A 19,721-nucleotide genomic window follows, 5' to 3' on the forward strand; every position below is an offset into this window, starting at 1 on the left:
CTCCCGGCCCTCAGGGTGCCTGAGTCACTGTCTAGGTTTGGGGCACTTGGCAGGCCAGAGGAGGTGGAGTCTGGCACCACCATGGACAAGAAGGGTGGTGATCTGAGGGAGCCAGAGCACCAGCTTCTGTTCAGGCTTGCCTGGGTTTGAATCCCGGTCCCTCTATTTACTAGCAAGGTAACCTTGGGCAAGACGCAGAACTTCTAGAACCCTCATCTCCACGTCTATAAAACAGGTATCCGTATAACACTTCCTTCAACAAACACTGACTGACTGACTAATATAGCAGGCGACGTTTGAGGTGCCAATAATAGAATAGTGAGCAAGCTTTGTCCCCATGGGGCTTGCAGTAGGTACAATGACTACTACACACATTTTAGGTTTAAACAAGATAATATAAAGTGCTTATAAACAGCTGTGGCTTGTGCAGTATGCTGGCTTGTGTTTGTGTTTGTTTGGTTGCCCTGGACTCACTTTGTAGACCAGGGTGGCCTCAAACTCACAGAGATCCATCTGCTTCTGCCTCTGCCTCTGCCTCTGTCTCTGTCTCTGCCTTCTCATTGCTGGGATTACAGGCATGTGCTACCACGCCCTGCTTGCTAGTTGATTTTTATTGTCAGCTTGACACAACCTATAGTGACCTGGTATACTGGCTAATTCTATGTCAACTTGACAGAAGCTAGAGTCATCAGAGAAAAGGAAGCCTCAAATGGAAAAAAGTCTCCATACGATCAGGTTGTAAGAAAGCCCGGAGGGCATTTTCTTAATAAGTGATTCATGGGGAGGGCCCAGCCCATTGTGGGTGGGACCACTCCTGGACTGGTAGTCCTGGGTTCTAAGAAAGCAGGCTGAGAAAGTCATGAAGAACTAGCCAGTAAGCAGCACTCCTCCATAGCCTCTGCATCAGCTCCTGCCTCCAGGTTCCTGTTGGAGCTTCTGTCTTGGGTTCCTTCAGTAATGGCTTACAATGTGGAAATGCAAGCCAAATAAACCCTTTCCTTGCTTTTTTTTTTTTTTTTTTTTTTTTTTTTTGGTTATGGTGTTTCATTACAGCAATAGAAACTCTGAACTAAAACACCTGGGAAGAGGGAACTTCAATTAAAGAGTTCCTAGATCATATTTGTCTGGGGTGATCATATTTGTCACATAGGAGGGTCTGTCCCACTGTGGGGACAAAATCAGTTAGCTGAGCATAAACCAGAGAGCAAACCTGTAGGCAGCATCTTCCATGTTTCAGCTCCAGGCTCCTGCCCTGACTACCCTCAGGGGAGACCTGAGAGTATAAAATAAAATAAACCCTTTCCTCCCCAAGTTGTTTTTGGTCATGGTGTAGTGACATTTGATGAGCTGCCTTGAACGCATTATCAGCTTGCCTGGGCATGCTTCTTACTGCTGTGGAAAGGGATGTAGTGTGTGACCTTGGGACTCAGGCGATGTATGACCAGGATCTTAGATCTGGAATTGGAATTGGTTGCAGAACCGAAAAGGTGGTGATGATTAACCCCAAAGCTCTTCAGAAATGCAGCAGACAAGGCTGTGACAGGGACTGATAACCCATCTTCAGGTCACAAACACTGCGTGGGGCACATGGTTTCCAGCCTCTCTTTCACTGAAAATGTGGGGGAAGGAGTCATTTCCTCCATTGATGGTTTTGTCATAGAGCATCTGTCCCTCCGGTTGGGTCCCATGTTCCAGGCAGTAGAGCTCCAAGTGGGCACTGGCCTTCTACACACTGGACCACCCTAAGTGGTCTGAGATGCACTCACACTGAGCAGGCAGAGGACAGCTTTGAAGAAACCTGTATCTTGCCTGGACACAAGTTCCATCCCCTTTTCCATCTCTGGTTCTCTAGTTGAAAGTCAATATCATGGACTTTGTGCTCCTTGGCCCACCTCCTGTGTCTAAGCTTTTACTTGTGGTGTTGAGGACCAACAGGCACCGGCTCTTGGGGGTTGTGCCAAAGCTCTGGGGGAAGTAGATGTGGGTAGATTCTAGTGCTCCGCTCAATGACTAAGCACCCAATGAGGGACTTGAGGGGATGCCATAGGTCTGGCAGAGTGTGATAATAACCCGTACATGTTCAGAAAGGGATAGGGAGCCAACAGCGAGGAAAGAAAGAAAATAATACAGAGATAATGACAGCAAGGAGAAATGCTATTCCCAAATTTGGGATAATGGATCTCTGTGGTGAGAGATGGAAGTAGATACAATTGGAGGCTTGGCAGCCACTCTTCATTGTGATATTGGTTGCGTGCTTTTTTGCATGACTGTGTTTTGTGTTTTTATTTGTTGTTTCTTATCATTTTTTGCTGAACCCAAGGCCTCACATGTGCTAAGCAAGTGCTCCATTACTATAACTTCATCCTTAGCCCTTAAAAGAAATTATTTTTGGTAGGGGTGGGGGATGGGAAGGTAGAGAATTGGTGGTGGCGGCAGCATACACCTTTATTGACTGATTGATTGATTTTTGGGTTTTCGAGACAGGGTTTCTCGATGTAGACTTGGATGTGCCCGGTGGCACACGCATTTAATCCTACCACTTGAGAGGCATAGGTAGGCAGATCTCTGTAAGTTCAAGGCCAGACTAGTCTACAAAGTGAGTTCCAGGACAGCCAGGGCTAAAGAGAATCTCTGTCTCAAAAAATAAAAAGCAAAACTCTCTCTCTCTCTCTCTCTCTCTCTCTCTCTATCTATCTATCTATCTATCTATCTATACACACACACACACACACACATATATATGCCACCATGCCTGGTTAATATTTTTTAACATTTAATGAGGCTGTTTTATTCATAAACATAACACATCATTGGCTTTTAAAATAAGACCTAAGGACTTTGATTTATGATTTTTAGGTGAATGGGATTTATCCAGAAGTAATCTCCATCTGAGGCCTAGGGTGCCTCGATTCCTCTTATATAAGAGTCTTAACCTTTTTATTGATGTCCTTCCTTGTGAAATGTCGGTGATGATAAGAGCCTTCTCCTGGGATGATTGACTATGAGAGTCGAATGAAAGAATGCTTGAAAGCTGCCTATCCCATCACCTTACATACACACTGGGGTGCTTCCCACATGTGGGAGCCCCCTACCAGTTTCTCAGCTCCCCCCCCCCCCAATGTCATGATAAGAGAAGATAATGAGTTGACCTGGGAGAGATATAGACATTTGAAGACTCAGGAACTCCCCAGGTCTGGGAAGGAGGGAGCCTGATTTGCCTCACCCAGTGCCAGGCAAAGCCACCAGCTGAAGTATTTCTTAGCCTCCTCAGCCTCTGTCCATGAAATCAGACACAGTCCTGGCCCCAAGAACCGGCAGCCTATGTAGGGTATCTGGCTTCTCAGAGAACAAAGCTCCATGCTGTGAGACAGCAGGTTTGGAACAAAGAACTCGCCTCTGGAGACATGTTTCTTTGCCACAGCTTCCCAAGCTCCTATTTCTGTAAATGTAGTACAATCTCCCACTTGGAAGGCTTTATTGTTTTGTTTGGTTTCCATTTAATATGCGCTTATTGGGTGCCATGCACCACCTTCTCCTATGCAGTCCCCTTAGGTAGCTGCCTCCCACACTTTACAGCACAGGAAACTGACCCTCAGAAAGGTTAGGTGACCTTTTCGAGGTCATGAGCAGAAGCAGACATATTCTGAGCAGGAACAGCCTGGCTCCAACCATGCCTTTAACTGCTTGTCTATCTTGCCTGGTGGAAAGACAGTTGAAGACATCAAACATGTCTGGCCCGTGTACAACCCAGACCAACAAATCTAGACGCGTGGAGCGTTCCTTTCACTTTCCTTCTCTCCTGCTAATGTGTAGCTGAAATGGGAGGTCAGACAAAGGTGTGACAGGTGAGCAAGGTGTGAGTGACAGCGTTATAGAAGAACGTGTTTCCAGAGCTGTCCTTTGACAGCTGAAAGAAGGGCACACCGGAGCCGCAGCAGTCTGCAGCCATAAGTGGGTGCAGGGTTTGGAGAGTCAGCCAAAAGGGACAGTGTCTGCATTTAATGCTCAAATTCTAGTGACATCCCTGCCACTGGTCACCCCTGAATTCACATTCCTGGGACGGCCATGACTTTGTCCTCAGCCTAGGCTTTGTCCTGCCTCTGCTCCAATCCCGGTAGGTGCACCCCCTGCCCCCTCCCTCCTTCCCACCCCCCTCCCCCAGCCCCACCCACCTCTGCCCTGGTCCAGCAAGCACATATGGAAGCCTCTCCCAAATCTAACATTGTTTCACTACGTGCTGTGAACATCTGGACTCCTGAGTTTGTCTTACCCCAGCCTTCTGGACCTAGTGGGCCTCCAATCCTTGCTTACCATGCCACCACCCCAGGAATGGCTGGGGTCTCAGGACTGTGTGTCAGCCACGGGGCAGAAAGATGAATCTGTGAGAGACCCACTCCTGATCTCCTCTCTAGTGGTTCTTAGTGGGGAATGATAAGTAAACAAACAAATAAATACTAAAACCCAAAAAACACTGTGTCCCAGGAAACCTAACCTGTTGACTGTTACAGGAACAGTAGGCAAGCATCCAAGAGCTTAGTATGGATCCAAATAGAGGAGCTGAGTGGGCTGGGCAAAGGAAGAGGCCAAGGCTAGCATCTGCACACTGGTGTTCAGCCACACAATCCTATGCCCTAGCTGACCCTCACAGCTGGCAGAAGATTTTGAAATCAAGCCCCTGGAGCAGCAACACCTTCTCCTGAGGTTAGCAAGCAGGGAGTGGAGTGTGGGTGGAATTGAGTCCCAGCAGTTGGGAAGCAGAGGCAGTCGAATCTCTGTGAGTTCAAAGCCAGTCTGGTCTATAAATATAAAGTGAGTCCAGGACAGCCAAGGCTACACAGAGCAACCTTGTCTAAAAAAAATAATAAATAAAAAAAATGTTGTCTTTAGCAATCCAAAAATAATGAGTCCTTGAGCAAGAGATAAAGGCCTGGGGCATTCTGGGTAGAACTCAGAATGTCATGAAATATAAGTAACCAGAATCTAGTAAAAACCCATGTCTAAGACCTACAAGCACATAGGCACCCCCGACTTCTCATCTGTCCAGTGAGGATGAGGAATAGTAAGAGTTTTTCAAAGGGGAAAAACTTTCATAAGTGCTTGGTTCAGAATTGCTGCTGCAAAGCAAGATAATGAGTTTGTTTGATTAATTGGTTTAATTTTTAGGGGGGGTGGTTTTTTTTGTTTGTTTGTTTTGTTTTGTTCTGTTTTTTGCCAAAGGCTCTCACTGCGTGGTTCTGGCTAACCTAGAACTCACTGTACACCAGGCCAGCCTTAAACTCATAGAGATCTGCCTGTGCTAGGATTATAGACATGACCACCATACTTGAGTTTTGCTTTGTAATTTATAATGAAGCTCTGACCTTGTCTACTTTGATTCCCTCAGCAACTTTACAAAGGAGTCAAGATGGTCCTCTCTCTTCCAGGATGAAGAAAAGAAAGATGAAGTCTCTGGGGTCCTGCCCAAGATGAAGTCACGTGGGGGCGCCCTAGTGGTGGAATTAAGAGTCTTCTGTATCTCAGGCTCAGCTTCTTCTTGCATGTGGCATGTTCATAGCCCCACAAGCCCACCTGTGTCTACTTAAAATTATATGTATGGGCATACCGCTTCTTAAAAGTCACCCCTCCTGTGTCTTTATCTCCTTCCTCTCCAGTCTTAATTCCATTACCGGCCCAAATCACTCCCTTGCTTATGCCTCGTCCCTCTTGTCCTCCTTAGCTTCATCATTCTTATCTGACTAAGCAATAACCTCTGTTAAATCCACATCTTCACCAACTGAACAGTGGCTGTAGAGAAAGCCAGAGCCTCACTTACCGACAGATTCGATTTCAAGGGACCCCAGTGTTGTCTGGACATCACAGTGCGTTTCTTCACTTCATCTCTAGGTACACTCACAACCACAAACAGGTCACCATTAAGATTAAAAATGTGTCATATAGCAATCCTGCCCAGAAAGTGGTGGCCAATGGGGAATTATAGCTACTGTGGCCAATGGTAGAAAATTTATTTTGAGATAGATGTTTTTTAAGAGGCTCTCTTAACACCCAGGTAAAAATCCTAGAATCTCCAGGTGACTAACCTGCCATCTGGCTCATGGGCATGGACCAAAATCTTCAAAGCCATAATTTTCTTTCTTCTGGTCTAATTGGCAAAGAAAGGAGACATGGAGGTATGAAAATACCCAAGGGTGGGGAGAGAAACCTCAGGCTAAATTGGTCCACAGAGAAGCCAGAGACTTTAGGAATTACTAACCAGGTGAATACATGTGGAGTAAAAGGGCCTTCTAGGCCCCAAACTTACTTGTGTGGCCCTTCAACTAGATGTCTCAGAACTGGGCTCTTCATCATCAATTGTCTGGATGTTAGGTGGATACCATGCAAACCCTGTTAAAGATGATGAGGGCCTTTTCTTTTGTGTTGTGTTGAGATGGGTCTTTCTCTTTTCTTTCTTTTTGTTGTTGTTAAGACACAGTCTTTCTTTCTGTGTCACCCAAGGCCATCCTGGAACTCACTACATAACCAATGTTGGTCTCTAATTTACTACCCTTTACCTCAGCCTCCTACTCACTGGGATCACAGGTGTGTGCCATCATGTTTGCCCAGAGATTGAATTTTTTTAAGCATATAAATGTTATCTAAGTTATAAAATAAGAAGCAGTCAATATTGTTAATTCTTTTAACAAATATTATTGGGCAGTCATACATGCCAAAACACTGGCCTGGGTTCTAGGGGTACAGTAGCAGACAAAAAAGTATTTTTAAGGAACTTGTACCTTCCTTGGAGAAGACAGACAATAAACATAAAACTCAAAGGGCCAACGAGATGACTCAGCAGATAAAACCACGGATTGAACAAACCTGATGACCTGAGTTTGACCCCTAGATCCCATGGTAGAAGGAGAAAGCCTACTTGGAAGTTGTCCTGTGACCTCTACACACTCACCATGGCACATGTGCACACACACACACACACACACACATAGTAATAGTGATATAAAGCAATACAAAATACATTTTATTATTTATAAGTTATTGTTTTATTTTTATATATTTTACTTATTAAAATAAAACATAAACACAAGGTAAAGAAACAAAGAGATGGGAGGCCTACTGTTTGAGATTGAAGAAGGAATCATTCTCTAAGAAGACGATATTACAGTCACACCTTTAATACCCAGCACTTGGGAGCAGACCTCCATGAGTTCAAGGCCAGACTGGTTTACATGCTGAATTCCAATCAGCCAAAGCTACATAGTGAAACCCAGTCTCAAAAAGAAAAAAAATTGGGGCTGGAGAGATGGCTCAGTGGTTAAGAGCACCGCCTGCTCTTCCAAAGGTCCTGAGTTCAATTCCCAGCAACCACATGGTGGGTCACAACCGTCTATAATGTAACCTGATGCCCTCTTTTGGCCTACAAGCAGACAACACTGTATACATAATAAATAAATCTTTAAAAAAAAAAAAAAAGATGGAGCAATTTCATTTCTAGTTCTATATCCTTTTTCACTTAGTTGCATTATAAATAGAATATTCTTAAAAAAAAAAAAAAAAAAGAAAGAAAGAAAGAAAGAAAAAAAAAAATTACAACCAAGACTCAATTGAAGCGTTGGCTATATAGCAAAACCTGGAAATGGTGCTCCTAGCTGAACAGCTCAGCAGTTTCAGATGGGACAGTAAACAGTAATAAGCTAGACAGTAGTAAGCCTAGTGTGTTCCAAGCAACAGAAGGTGAGAGGGAAAGACTAGGGCAAGATGAGCTCCGGGAACAAGAAAGGCCTCAAAGACAACGGCACTATTTTAGGCACAGTGGCCAGCAGGTTTGTGTTTGGGAGGCAGAGATCATAGCTATAGGGCTATATAGTGCTATAGGGACTCACAGTAGACCACGAGCCTACTGGGAGGTGACCTCAGGTATGCAGGAAGGAGGACAGCATAGCTTGGACAAATGGTGTAGCAGGAAAGAAGAAGAGCTACTTGCTAAGGCAGGGTACAGTGCACCACCCCAACCCCCACCCCACACCCCAGACAGCCTTGCCTGCCCTCTCCCGACTCCTTAACCAGATTTCCTTTAAGCATTTGCCTTTCCAATTGTTCAGACCCAGGGGTGAGTCTAGGTCATTCCCTCCTCCCAGATGTTGCTTGTGGAATGGGCTGTTGAGACTTAAGGATGTCTGTTATTTGCTCCTCCCCCTCCCTCCCATTTTCATTTTTCTTGCAGGGTTGTGGGGGGTTGTGAGAACCCAGGAGGTTCTTGTACATTGCTCTGCTGGGCGTGTCTGGTCCTCACAACTGAATCGGTCACCTCAGTTTTTAAAAAATGAAGACTTAAAGCTGAAGGGCAGACAAGTTTAGAGTTTTGTCTGATACTTGAGATCTTTTATATCCCTCTTGCTCTATAAGTACTTAAGGGGACAAGAGAAGGGCTGCAAGGTGGCCACTGTGTCCTGTGAGCAGCAAGGCTCCATCCTCTGCTTGGACCATGGCCCATGTTTGAAAGCAGCCTAACCAGATGCCCTTGTCCATCTTCTATTTATGAACAAGCCCCTCCCCCACCCGTGGCTCTAGGGATTGAACCCAGGACTTCACAAATGACTAGCGATGGACAAGGGTGCTACCAACTGAACTACACACTCAGCCTCTCCAGATGAGCCTCGATTCTAGCCAGATGGCAAGAACCCGGAAGAGAGAGCTTGTGAAATTTACTGTATTCTTTTCTATGTCTTCTCTAAGTCAAAAGCCACTAGCTACTTTGTTGATAGGAAGTTGCCATCACTGTATATTTTATAGTACTGTTATGTTGTCAAACGGGCCTGTCCCTTAGAAGAAGATGGGAAGAAAGGCCAGCGAATCTTATCCAAGTAATGAGTGGCCTGGGAGTCAGATTTATTTATTTATTTATTTATTTATTTTGGTTTTTCAAGACAGGGTTTCTTTGTGTAGCCTTGGCTGTCCTGCACTCGCTTTGTAGACCAGGCTGGCCTCAAACTCACAGTGATCTGCCTGCCCCTGCCTCCTGAGTGCTAGGATTAAAGCCTGGGCAGGAGTCAGAATTCTTTTCTTTTCTTTCTTTTTTTTTGGTTGTTGTTGTTGTTTCGAGACAGGGTTTCTCTGTGTAGCCTTGGCTGTCCTGGGCTCACTTTTTAAGACCAGGCTGGCCTCGAACTCACGGAGTTCCGCCTGCCTCTGCCTCTCAAGTACTGGGATTAAAGGCGTGTGCCACCACTGCCCAACGGCTGGAAGTCAGATTTCTTAAGGCCATAAAAGTCAGCACCTGAGCTCTGCCTCAGGGATTTTCCCGGTAGAAGCAATGTAAATCTGAGAAAGCAGAAATAGCTTTTAGAAAGGCCTGTCCTAGTAGGAAATCGAAAATATAGAAAGGAGAAATCTTTTCGGCTCTTAACGCTAAGTCACTATCCCAAGGTTACATAGGGTCGTCCGGTGTGCTCCACCGCAGCAGTCAGGCGGTCGTGGTTAGAGCTCACTAATAGTGACGGCGCAAATGACGGAGCTACTGACCAGCGGTGGCCGGTGAGAGGTGGCAGATTCTCGCGTCAGCCCTCACAGATTGGCTACTCGGCTCCGCGCTGCGGAACAGTTTACAGGATCGGCACCCTGGGGCTCAGGCTCTGTAGTTCTCGGTCCTCGGCCTCCCACAGGTGTGGGCGAAAGCCTGTCATCTCGGCCGGGGACCAACAGGTGGCGGTCTGCTCTAAGGGGGTCTCGGACGACCAGCTCCCAAAACCCAGCTCGCCTGAGCCCGAGAGGCTACGCTGGGAAGACCCCGGAGAAGGCCCGGGACAGCCTCTTCTAAAGGATTGTTTGAACCTCATCCGCCCTAAATCGGAACTCCTGCACTATGGGCGTCCGCATTACGCAGGTGCAGTCGAGACACGCCCTGCCACCACACCCTGCGTCCCTGCTTCGGGCCTTCGGAATTCGGGACTCAAAACTAGGAACGAAAATGGGCCGCTGCTTCTAACCCAAACCCGACAGGTGAGGGAAATCTGGCGTGGCAGTGGGTGGGGATCCGACTTGGCTTCACTAGTGGCTACCTACCCTGAGGTGGGTGTAGTTTTTAGACCACCCCGCCCCATGGTGGGCGGGCTGAGTGCGCGGGTCCCGCCTCCTGCCTATAAGAGAGGTGCGGCACTGCAGTTCCGCAGATCTCACCGAGACCCGTGACCCCGACTCTACGTGAGACGCACAACCTAGACTCATCATGGTGAGTGAGGCCCCCACCGAGATCTCTCTGATCCTGTAAATAAATGCCCCCGCTCCTTTGGGGGAACCTTTCTCTAGAGATGCTGAGGACCCTTTCCTTAGCATTCCTAGTCTCCAGGAGATGCAGGAGTTTTGCACTTCCCCCACCCCTCCTGGTGACTTTGGCCTAGTGTACTGTCCACCTTCAGAGCCTGGGAACTGGGAGAGGGTGCTTCTTCACCAGCAGAGAGGAGCCCTCATGTAGTGCCTTCCTGCCGTATAAAAGCGTCTGTGCCCCAACCCTCCAGAGGGGAGTCACGCGGTCCTGCACCCAGTCCTCTCTCCTCCGGCGGCAGAAGACCTGCATGGTTGCCCCTGGCTGCCCCCTTCACCTTTCCCTACTCCCTGAATCCCGGGAACTGCTTGAACACGTGCTTAGCGCCGGCTGGTGGAAGGGGTTACTTGGTACTGCACCCCATTTTCCGCTGTGTGCCTCTTTCCCACCTACACCCCCCTACGTGACTCAGCACCCCCTTCTGAGCCGGGAGGGGTGGCGGGAACGGGGTTCGGCATCGGCAGGCCACTGGGCCCCTCCTACGGGAGCGCGGGTGCCCAGAGGGACAGGCAAGAGACAGCTGGCGCTGATCGACAGCCCCGGTCGAGGCCAGGTTGGCGGGGGAGGGGAAAGAGGTGTATGAAGGGGGTTGTATTTATAGCCCCGGAGCGGGGGCAGAAACCCAATCCGGGCTTTCGGCTGGGAAATAACTGGAAAGTCTCCAGTGGGAGAACAGAGACGTAGGGCCCAGGTACAGATGGCGCTCCCCTTGCCTGGTGCAGCAAGACGGGTTTCCTCAAGGGCCCCCTAGCAGGTTCCACTTCCTTTTCTGAGTATTTAGACATTGTCGTGTGCCTACACAAACACATACACACACACACACACACACACACACACGTCATTTGGTTGTGGAACTTTGGTGCTGCAGGGGTTAAATTATGGGCCGCCTGAACGGAGCCGCAGGCTGCCTGGGCTCCAGTATACCTGTATTGCCTGCACCTGCCGTCAGCTCTTCCCCGCATTATCGCTGCTATTTCCGTGCGGGCTGAGGCGGAGGATGGAGGTGGTGAAGCAACGCAAAGTGTGGGGGTGGAGGTGGGGAGAGGAGCCAGATGGGATTGATCCCCCCAGGGCCAGATGGGATTTAAAGTGGGGGTTCCGGCATCCGGATGGCCAGAATGGTCAGTTGATACCAGATGGAAGGTTGAGACACCTTTTTGCCCACAGGAAAGAAGGAGAGAGTGTTGTAAGAAATTTTAGTTAATCTTCAAGGCAAAGCTTAACCAAGTAGGAGGCTGCTGGCTATAAATTGTAAAACATATTTCTAGAAGCAGCCGGAAAGTCAGTCAGTCTGTTATCTCTGTTTCTGCTCCACCTCCACCCATGGTTGCTGCAGCCCTGCCTGTCCTGTGTGCATGCCCTCTCTGTCCTCTCTGGGTATCCTGTGGCTGTAACAGGATTATGCAGTTCTCTCTCACTTAATAAATTCTCTACCAAGAACTAGGCCAAGGGGTCTGACTGCCTTACCGGACTTCTGGGGAGCCCTGTACTTAGAATACTGGAGAGCCTGCCAGCTGCTTTTGACCTCTGTCAGCCCCAACCTTACTGTACTTTTACCAACTGAGTCATTTAGCTAATAGGCAACAGGGTGGGAGGGAACCTTATGAAATGGGGGGGGGGGGTTGTTGATGTGGCACTTACACTGTGACCTTCTCTGTATCCCCCCAGCGTCAGTGCATTACAGTCCATGTGGGGCAAACAGGTGTCCCAGTGGGTAATGCATGCTGGGAGCTCTACTGTCTGGAACATGGTATTCAGCCTCATGGGCAGATGCCCAGCGATAAGACCATTGGTGGAGGGGATGATTCTTCATCACTTTCTGTGAAACTGGAGCTGGAAAGCATGTGCCTGAGGCAGTTTTTGTGGATCTGGAGCATACTGTCATTGATGAGCTGGGGGGGGGGGGGGCGTGGAAAGTGGAGAGTGTCTCTCTTTAAGAGTGTCTTGACTGGGTTTTTGTGATCGTGAAGCCTCTTGGCTTTATTTGAAGCTGAACAATGCTGACCCCACGCTGGCAGAAGGATAACGTAGCTCTTACATTTATCTTCAGCTGCCACTCTGAGGGTGGGGAGGAGGAAGGTCTCGGCTGAGCATAGCCCTGTGGTTTTGCCCTAGCAATGTGATCTGTGGTCTTTCAGATGAGATCCGAAATGGCCCATACCGCCAGCTCTTCCACCCAGAGCAGCTTATCACTGGGAAAGAAGATGCAGCCAACAATTATACTGGTGGCCATTACACCATTGGAAAAGAGATCATCGACCCAGTAGTGGACTGGATCCGAAAGCTGGTGAGACTGCAGCCTGGTGGGGGCGGGGGTGGGGGGCTTTGGACTCTGTGCTCAGGGAAAGTGATTTTTCAGATCCATTCCTGGGATCATTTCTAGTTGTGTTTTAGAATTTGTTGCTGTTAGGGGACAGTCAGCCTTTGCCCTAACATCTGAGCTATTTTAGGCCTCATAAAACTAGAAGAAACTTCCTCAGGCCTTTCCCCTGCCTATATTGCTCTTTCCTCCTTGCCTTTCAGTCTGATCAGTGCACAGGAATTCAGGGCTTCCTAGTATTCTACAGATTTGGAGGGGGCACCAGCTCTGGCTTCACCTCTCTGCTGATGGAGTGGCTTTCTGTCAGATACGACAAGAAGTCCAAGCTGGATTTCTCCATCTACCTAGCTCCACAAGTGTCCACAGATGTAGTAGCTCCCTATCACTTTTTCCTAACCACCCATATCACCCTGGAACACTAAGACTGGACCTTCATGGTGGACAATGTGGCTGTTTATGGCATCTGCCGCCACAACCTGGATATTGAGTTCCCTATCTATACCAACCTCAACTGCCTTGTCAGTCAAATTGTATCCTCCATTACAGCTTCTTTGCACTTTGATGGGGCTCTCAACATGGACCTGACAGAGTTCCAGACTAGCCTGGTTCCCTATGCTCAAATCTACTTCTCCTTGGTCACCTTTGCACCACTCATTTCTGCAGAAAAGGCCTACCATGAACAGCTGCCAGTGCCAAAGATCACCAATGCCTGCTTTGAGCCTGCCAACCAGAAGGTGAAGTATGACCCTTGGTATGGCAAGTACATGGCCTATTGCATGCTGTAACAGGAGATGTGGTGGTTAAGGATGTGAACGCTGCCATCGCTGCCATCAAGACCAAGCACAGCATCCAGTTTGTGGACCGGTGTCCCACAGGCTTCAAGATTGGTTTCAACTACCAGCCACTTACTGTGGTGCCTGGAGGTGACCTGAACAAGGTACAGCATTCAGTTTCCATGCTGAGCAACCCAAGTGGCATTGTTGAAGCCTGGGCCCACCTAGACCACGAGTTTGACTTGATGTATGCCAAGAGAGCTTTTGTACACTTGTGTGGGGGTGAGGGCATAGAGGTGGGTGAGTTCTCTGAGGCTTGAGAGCACATGGATGCCCTAGAAAATGATTATGAGAAAGTAGGCATCAAGTCCTATGAGGAAGAGGATGAAGTAGAAGAATAGACAGCTACTTGGAGCCTGTTCACTGTGTTTATTGAAAAATCATCTCCAAATAAAGTCTCCTGGCATAGTTTCTTGTCCCCTTTGTTACTGCCTGAGCTCTTGCTGTCTCCTTTTCTGCTGTAGCTGCTAACTCCTGCTGTGTGCTGATGGTGCCCTTTTATTTTATTCTTACAGGGCTGAAGGTGAGACTTGCCAAGGGGCCCTGCACCAAGCCCAAGAAAGTATGAACCTAAGGACTTTGACCTAAGTGCCTAAGCAATCCCAGGATAGGAAAGAAACAAGGACCAAATTGGGAACTCATCTGTCTAGCTACAAACTATTGCAAGATACAAGTCTTCACTTTTCTAAATATAAACCAATGCCTGGTAGTTTCTGTGATCAATAGTTGCACTGCTTTTTTCTTGCTGCTGCTTCTTTCAATGGAAAGATTGGCCTGGGCTCCTTTGAACCCTGAGGGCTTGGAGATGGAGGCTGGGTGGGACTGAAGTTTCTGGGCATAGAGCCACTTCACACACTTGGGGGATGGGCGGGAACAAGGACACTCTCCTAGTTGTTTGTACCATTGCACCTCTGGCAGCTTTGTATAGCTTGCTGTCTATCTTGGTTTCTGGGGCTGGAACTATGCTATTAAAAGTCAGGTCGTCTCCCCTCTGTTTGTGCTTTCTTTGGCTTCACCCTCTGCTTGAGGCGGGTGCCTCCTGCCTGGACCCTAGGGAAAAATTAGACTTCACTAATAGGCACCCTAGGACTCATGTTGACGTCAGCACCTAGGGGTGGTCATGGCTTGGGGGAGGAAGCTTCAAAGTCTTCAGAACAGGAGCACCAACCCTGCCCTTGCCTCCCCTCCCTGGTGATTCAGGGACGCAGTGCCCTTCCCTGAGGAACGGGTTTAAAACCCAGCTAAGGCAGGGTGCCTGTTTACTCAGCAAATGGGGCAGGAAGTGGCTGCTGGATGCTGCCACAGGCTAGTAGCCTCATCAATTATTAACTATGTGTGAGCTAGAAGAGTCAGGGAGACTGGAAAAATGGCTGCCAGCTTCACTCCCTTTGTCCTCCGCTGAGAAGGGAGACCTGGTGTGCTTCCACCCAGAGGTCATGGACTTGGCAAGCCTGCTGAGCTGAGCTGTTCTGACTAAGCAACCCACCCTGGGAACGAATGACAAAAAGAGTGTTTTCAAGGGGCCCCTGTTCCCACTGCTGGCACAGGGAGGAACCAGCTCAGGCTGGGGGTTCTCTGGTTTTGACTAAGGCAAGCTTAAGGACCTGCCTGCTGTTAAGCAGCCAGATCTTAAGAAGCACATCTGCGTCCTGACACCATACCAGTTCCTCTTCGGAGGCTATTCCCTTGGAAATAGCAATCAGACAATTCATTCTCCTTTCCCTCCAGACACACTGACCTAAAATACACATGGTTTGTTTTCACTTTATTCTGTTTACCTATTCTCCTGCTCCCAGATTTGGAGGCAGAACATGATGTGCACCCAGCAACCCAGTTGAGCCATATTTTCTGGTTTACTTTCTCCCAACTCGCCCTAGGCTCCTTGCCCAGGTCTTGGGATAAAAGAACAGAACATACTAGGACCCGCCATCCTTGCCCCTAGCTGTATGAGCCATCCTGAGTAGAACGGAAGGAGTTCCGATGAGGGTGTTTCAGGGTCATCTTCCCAACATGGCCATTGGTTTGGTCAGATTTGCGTGGTGTGCTGGCCAGGAGCTGGTGGCTGCAACGCCTCCAATTGACTGACGAGGACAGGAACGTGAGGGCGCTGCTGGGGGTCCACAGTCATCACGGAGGCCAAAAGCTGTCGCAGTGCTGAAGAGTGCCTGTGGGAGGTGGAGGGCAGAGGCCCAGAGGTTCCAGTCCAGGCTAAGATCCCAACTTGGCCAACTAGGCAAAAGTCTGCCACACTCGGTGTCCCTTACTGCTCACCTGGGGCTTTGTGGGATGTTGAGTTCATTCTGCACAGCAAGGGCCACACTGTCACCCTTCTGGAACACCATATCATAGGGGCCTTCCCCAAACATCATGGCATAAAGCACACAGCCTAGGGACTGAGCAGAATTTGGTTAGTTTCTGGCAGGTGAGAAATGGCAGCTCGCTCCTTATTGCTATGGTAAAAGGAGACCATGTAAGCTAAAGATATGCCAACCTGACCCAGAGGAACTCTGTTAGCAGGAAGCCTCCGCAGCCCCTGCTTAGCTGCTGCCCCTGGCAGTTCAGCCACAGAGATTGCACAGCTTCTTGAGAACATCTCGGTGATGGTTCCAGGAAGGAAGTGAGAGGTATGGAGACACACTGTGGTTCTGGGGTTCGTGCAACAGAAAGCAAAGGTCTCCTTCCTATTACTCCACGCTGCACCCTTCCCCACCCAGGTTCCCACCCACATGCTCCTCACCCAGACATCAGTCCGCTCATCGATGACACAGTGGCTCTGCACAGAAAAGAGTTCAGGTGCCCGGTAGGAGATGGTGCACCGCTGGGCCGCCCAGTCCTGGAATAGTGTCCCCAGAGCTCAAAAGTGGAGCATAAGCCTTATCATGTGACCAAAGTAGTGCATGCATCAGAATGAGCTGGGGATGGGGAGGAGACAGCCAAAAGAACCTGGAGACTCTCTTACCTGGAGAGCTAGGGCCTGGCGTGAGCCCTCCACCTGGATGCACGCTTGATTCATAGAACCCAAGTCCATTAGAACCGGCTGCCCCTCATCACCAAGCAAAATATTGGTGGGCTTCAGGTCCCTAGAGGGAAGTGAAAATGATCCAAAGGCATCCTGGGCAGGGAAGCCCAGATACCAAGGAGCATTATGGGGGAGAGTGCAGAGAAACCCCGATTTTTCTTGGCACAGTTCTTCCCCTTGGCCCTGATAAGAGCATAGGGCCCTCCCACTGACCTGTGCGCGTAACCTTTGGCATGAATGGCCTCAAGGCCTCGGCAGATACCCAGCAACAACGGAAGGATTTGGTCTTCAGTCAGGAAGTTGCCTTGGTCCTTCAGCCTTTCTATCTCATTCCACAGCGTACCTCTCTACAACACAAGTTTGTGTGGCGATGTTTTTGAAGCCTCTTCAAAGTGTCCCAGGATGTCGAGTTCACGTAGGACCCTATGGTCCTCTAAGCCCCAAATGTAACGTGGCCATAATCAGGGCATGTGTTCCTAGCCTGCTTATATTTGGGTAGGGCTGTTTCAATCCCTCCTGTAACCAGCAGTCTTTCTGACCTTGAAGAAGGGTAGCAACAGCCAGGCTTCATGCTTTGCACCCCGTTCTTTCAGACAATAAGCCACGAGGCGAAGGATGTTTGGATGCTGGAAGAGGCGATGCATGTCTGCCTCTCGCTGCGCCTCTTCTTGGTCCTGCTGCTCATGACACAGGATTCGCTTCAGGGCGTAGAAGTGTCCATCATGTAACCCCTCCACTAGGTCCACATAGCTGAACCCACTGTGGGTCAAAGGGGGGTCAGTGAAAGACCAAGGTCATCTCCCACACGGCTTGGACTCAGAGGCATTCCCTGAGGGAGGAGCACCTCTCACATGGACCAGAAAACCCTCCCAAGATGTGGCTTTCATATAGTTTCAAGACTATTAGGGTCTGAGCTCCTAAGAGCAGGGACACGAATCACTGAGGTCCCTCTGGTCTGAACACAAGACATTCAGTTAATTTGACATAGCAACCAACATTTATCAATTGCACATGAGCCAGCCCACCGAGTGACACATTTTTAAAAATATCCTATATCACTTAGCTCTCCCAAGTCCCTCGGTGAGGCATTATCATCATCTCTGTTTAAGCAGAAGAAACCATACTTAGGGTCACACAAGGTGGATCTGGGAGGCTGGGGTCCAGAATCCACTTTGTTGACCATTCAGCTAAGCGGTCGGGTGAGGTAGACTATAAGGCAGACCACCGTCCCTAAGTGACCTGGGACTAGCTAAGTGACTTCCAAACACTCACCCCTCCCCCAATTTCTGGATGAAGAGGTAACGCTTATTGTCAATGATGACAGTCCCCCGGGAGCAGACACACAGTGCGTGGCCCATAACTTCTCAGTCATCCTCTTCAAGGATGGTCTTTCTTCCAGGGAGAGTGGGCTCTTCCAGGCGATGGGCTGGAGGACCAGCGGATCATGCTGGAATGAAAACAGTAGGTCGCCGCGGGTCAAGAAACAATCCTGACAGCCACAGAAGTATCAATGCGGAGAAGCTCAGGCCGTCTAAAGAAAAGAGGCCTGGCGACTCCAGAGCTAAGAAGACTGAGTTCTGGCACCCCAAAGCCTCAGGCCACGCACGCTGCGTCTTACCAGGCCGCTTCTTTCAACCCCGGCCCACCTTCAGCCAGGTCCAACTCTCACGCCGACTGAGCATGGCGTGGCCGCGCAGGAGATGCGAGACTCGAGCCCACCTCTGGCCGATCCCTCCCTCTGCCGACCGGGAGCAAGCCGAGGGTCTGCCGGTACACACTCCTCACTGACCTGGCTCAGGCCCGAGCAAAGGGCCAGGGAGCGGAAGTACCGGTGACGTCATCATCCCGCGTCGAAGTAACGGCCCGCCGTATCCTAGCAGCAAGAGGCGGCAAGAGGATGTGGGGACCCGGAAGTGAGAGACGGGGCCCGACTAGACTTGGGGTGGAATGGTTTCTCTATCTCACTTAGGGTTCCCATTTGACCTTCTGTAAGGGTCAAGACTCAGGGGCTTGTAGCAATCCAGGCTCTTGCCTTGGGGCCCTTAGGACCTCCGTACCCCCAATGTCGGAGGTAGGAGGTCTCATAACTCCCACAAGCTGGGGTCAGAAAGTGGCTTAAAACAGTGTAGCTTGGAGGAGGGTCCAGAGAGGGGCTGGTGCTGGTCCTTAGATGCCTGGAGATCTTATCCCGTAACACTTTCGGGGCTCTGGCCTATGTTTTACTGCCTTAGCTAGTGTTGGAGTGCGCCCTAGAACCAGAGTGTCAGTTTCTCAATCTGGTCCTAACAGTCTCCTAGCTGTGTAACCTCCAGGAAGTTATTTTAGCTTCTCAGATCCCCACTTTTCTCAGATGTAAGACAGTACCTATGGCTAAGTGCTGTGAATTGTGAAGCCAAACTGACTAGTTCCAATCCCAGCTCTACTGAACTGGTTGTGACTTTGGACAGCCACTTAATATTTCCAACTTTCATTTTCCTCGTGTGTAAGATGAGAATAAGGATTATTTCATGGGTTGTTTTAAGATTAAATGAGATGTCTTTCATATAATATTTGACACATAGCCTTCAATGTTTGTCAATAATCAGGAATAATAATATTTTCTACCCTGATCCTCAAATCCACAGCTGTGAAGGCAGGATAAATGAAAAATTAGACTTCCAAGCCTTTGCACATCTTTTGCTAGACAGGCAGAGATATATTGGAAAGGAGTGTACCTCCAAAAATGATACAGTGACCAGGCCCTTTGTACCCCGGTTTCCCCTTTCCATAATTGTGGTCACCGTGAAGATTTTCTACGTTTTCTGATATTTCTGAACCTGTTTTAGCCCTCCTGCTACCATTATATAGATTTAACCTGATATGAGCTAGACCGTTTGCTAGTCACGAAGATTGAGGATGTCCTACCAGCCCTCAGAGAGTTCAGTGTAGAAGAGCAAGGCTTCTTGTTAAAATACAGATTCTAATTCTATAGGCCTGGAGTAGGGCCCCGAAATTCTGCATTTCTAACAAGCTCCCCGGTGATGCCGATGATGCTGATTGTGAACAGCAGTTTGGGGAGTAACACATAGAGGATTTTACAAACTAGTGGGTATGGTGGATGACTGCAGGCAAAAGGCAAAGTCCGGGTTAACTGCCTGAAAATTTGAGGTGGTCTCCGCCCCTTTGCTTGATGAGGTTCCCTCCCAGGAATCCGCCACGTGATGTGACGGGTGGGACAGCCCTCACCAAGTAGAAGAA

General features: G+C 49.0%; 2 protein-coding genes across 2 annotated transcripts; one reads left to right on the top strand and one right to left on the bottom strand.

Annotated features, from left to right (window-relative positions):
- The first annotated feature begins 12,067 nt into the window (after positions 1-12,067).
- On the top strand, positions 12,068-13,806 carry Tuba4a (tubulin alpha 4a). Its single transcript, XM_051153717.1, is given in 5 exon segments — positions 12,068-12,125; positions 12,128-12,228; positions 12,456-12,599; positions 12,836-13,412; positions 13,415-13,806. Coding segments are annotated over 5 exon segments (1,257 nt in total). The 5' UTR covers positions 12,068-12,082.
- Positions 13,807-15,213: 1,407 nt separating this feature from the next.
- On the bottom strand, positions 15,214-18,302 carry Stk16 (serine/threonine kinase 16). The gene is made up of 8 exons (XM_051154053.1): positions 18,103-18,302; positions 17,757-17,931; positions 17,024-17,243; positions 16,698-16,831; positions 16,425-16,545; positions 16,203-16,298; positions 15,737-15,858; positions 15,214-15,630 (listed from the first exon to the last, which is right to left on the bottom strand). Exons 2-8 carry the CDS (start codon positions 17,840-17,842, stop codon positions 15,492-15,494), a joined length of 918 nt encoding a protein of 305 aa, XP_051010010.1. The 5' UTR covers positions 17,843-17,931; positions 18,103-18,302; the 3' UTR covers positions 15,214-15,491.
- Positions 18,303-19,721: the final 1,419 nt, after the last annotated feature.

The sequence above is a fragment of the Acomys russatus genome, chromosome 12 (assembly GCF_903995435.1).
Source record: "Acomys russatus chromosome 12, mAcoRus1.1, whole genome shotgun sequence".
Classification (NCBI taxonomy): Eukaryota; Metazoa; Chordata; class Mammalia; order Rodentia; family Muridae; genus Acomys; species Acomys russatus.

Bases quoted from the DNA above. Each gene is read 5' to 3' on its own strand.
- Stk16 (XM_051154053.1), bottom strand. From the start codon at position 17,842: ATGGGCCACGCACTGTGTGTCTGCTCCCGGGGGACTGTCATCATTGAC. The intron at 16,546-16,697 runs GTCAGTGGGAGG...ACTTCCCTCTAG, and splicing joins GCCAAAGGTTACGCGCACAG to GGACCTGAAGCCCACCAATA. The intron at 15,859-16,202 runs GTGAGGAGCATG...AATTCTGCTCAG, and splicing joins ATGAGCGGACTGATGTCTGG to TCCCTAGGCTGTGTGCTTTA.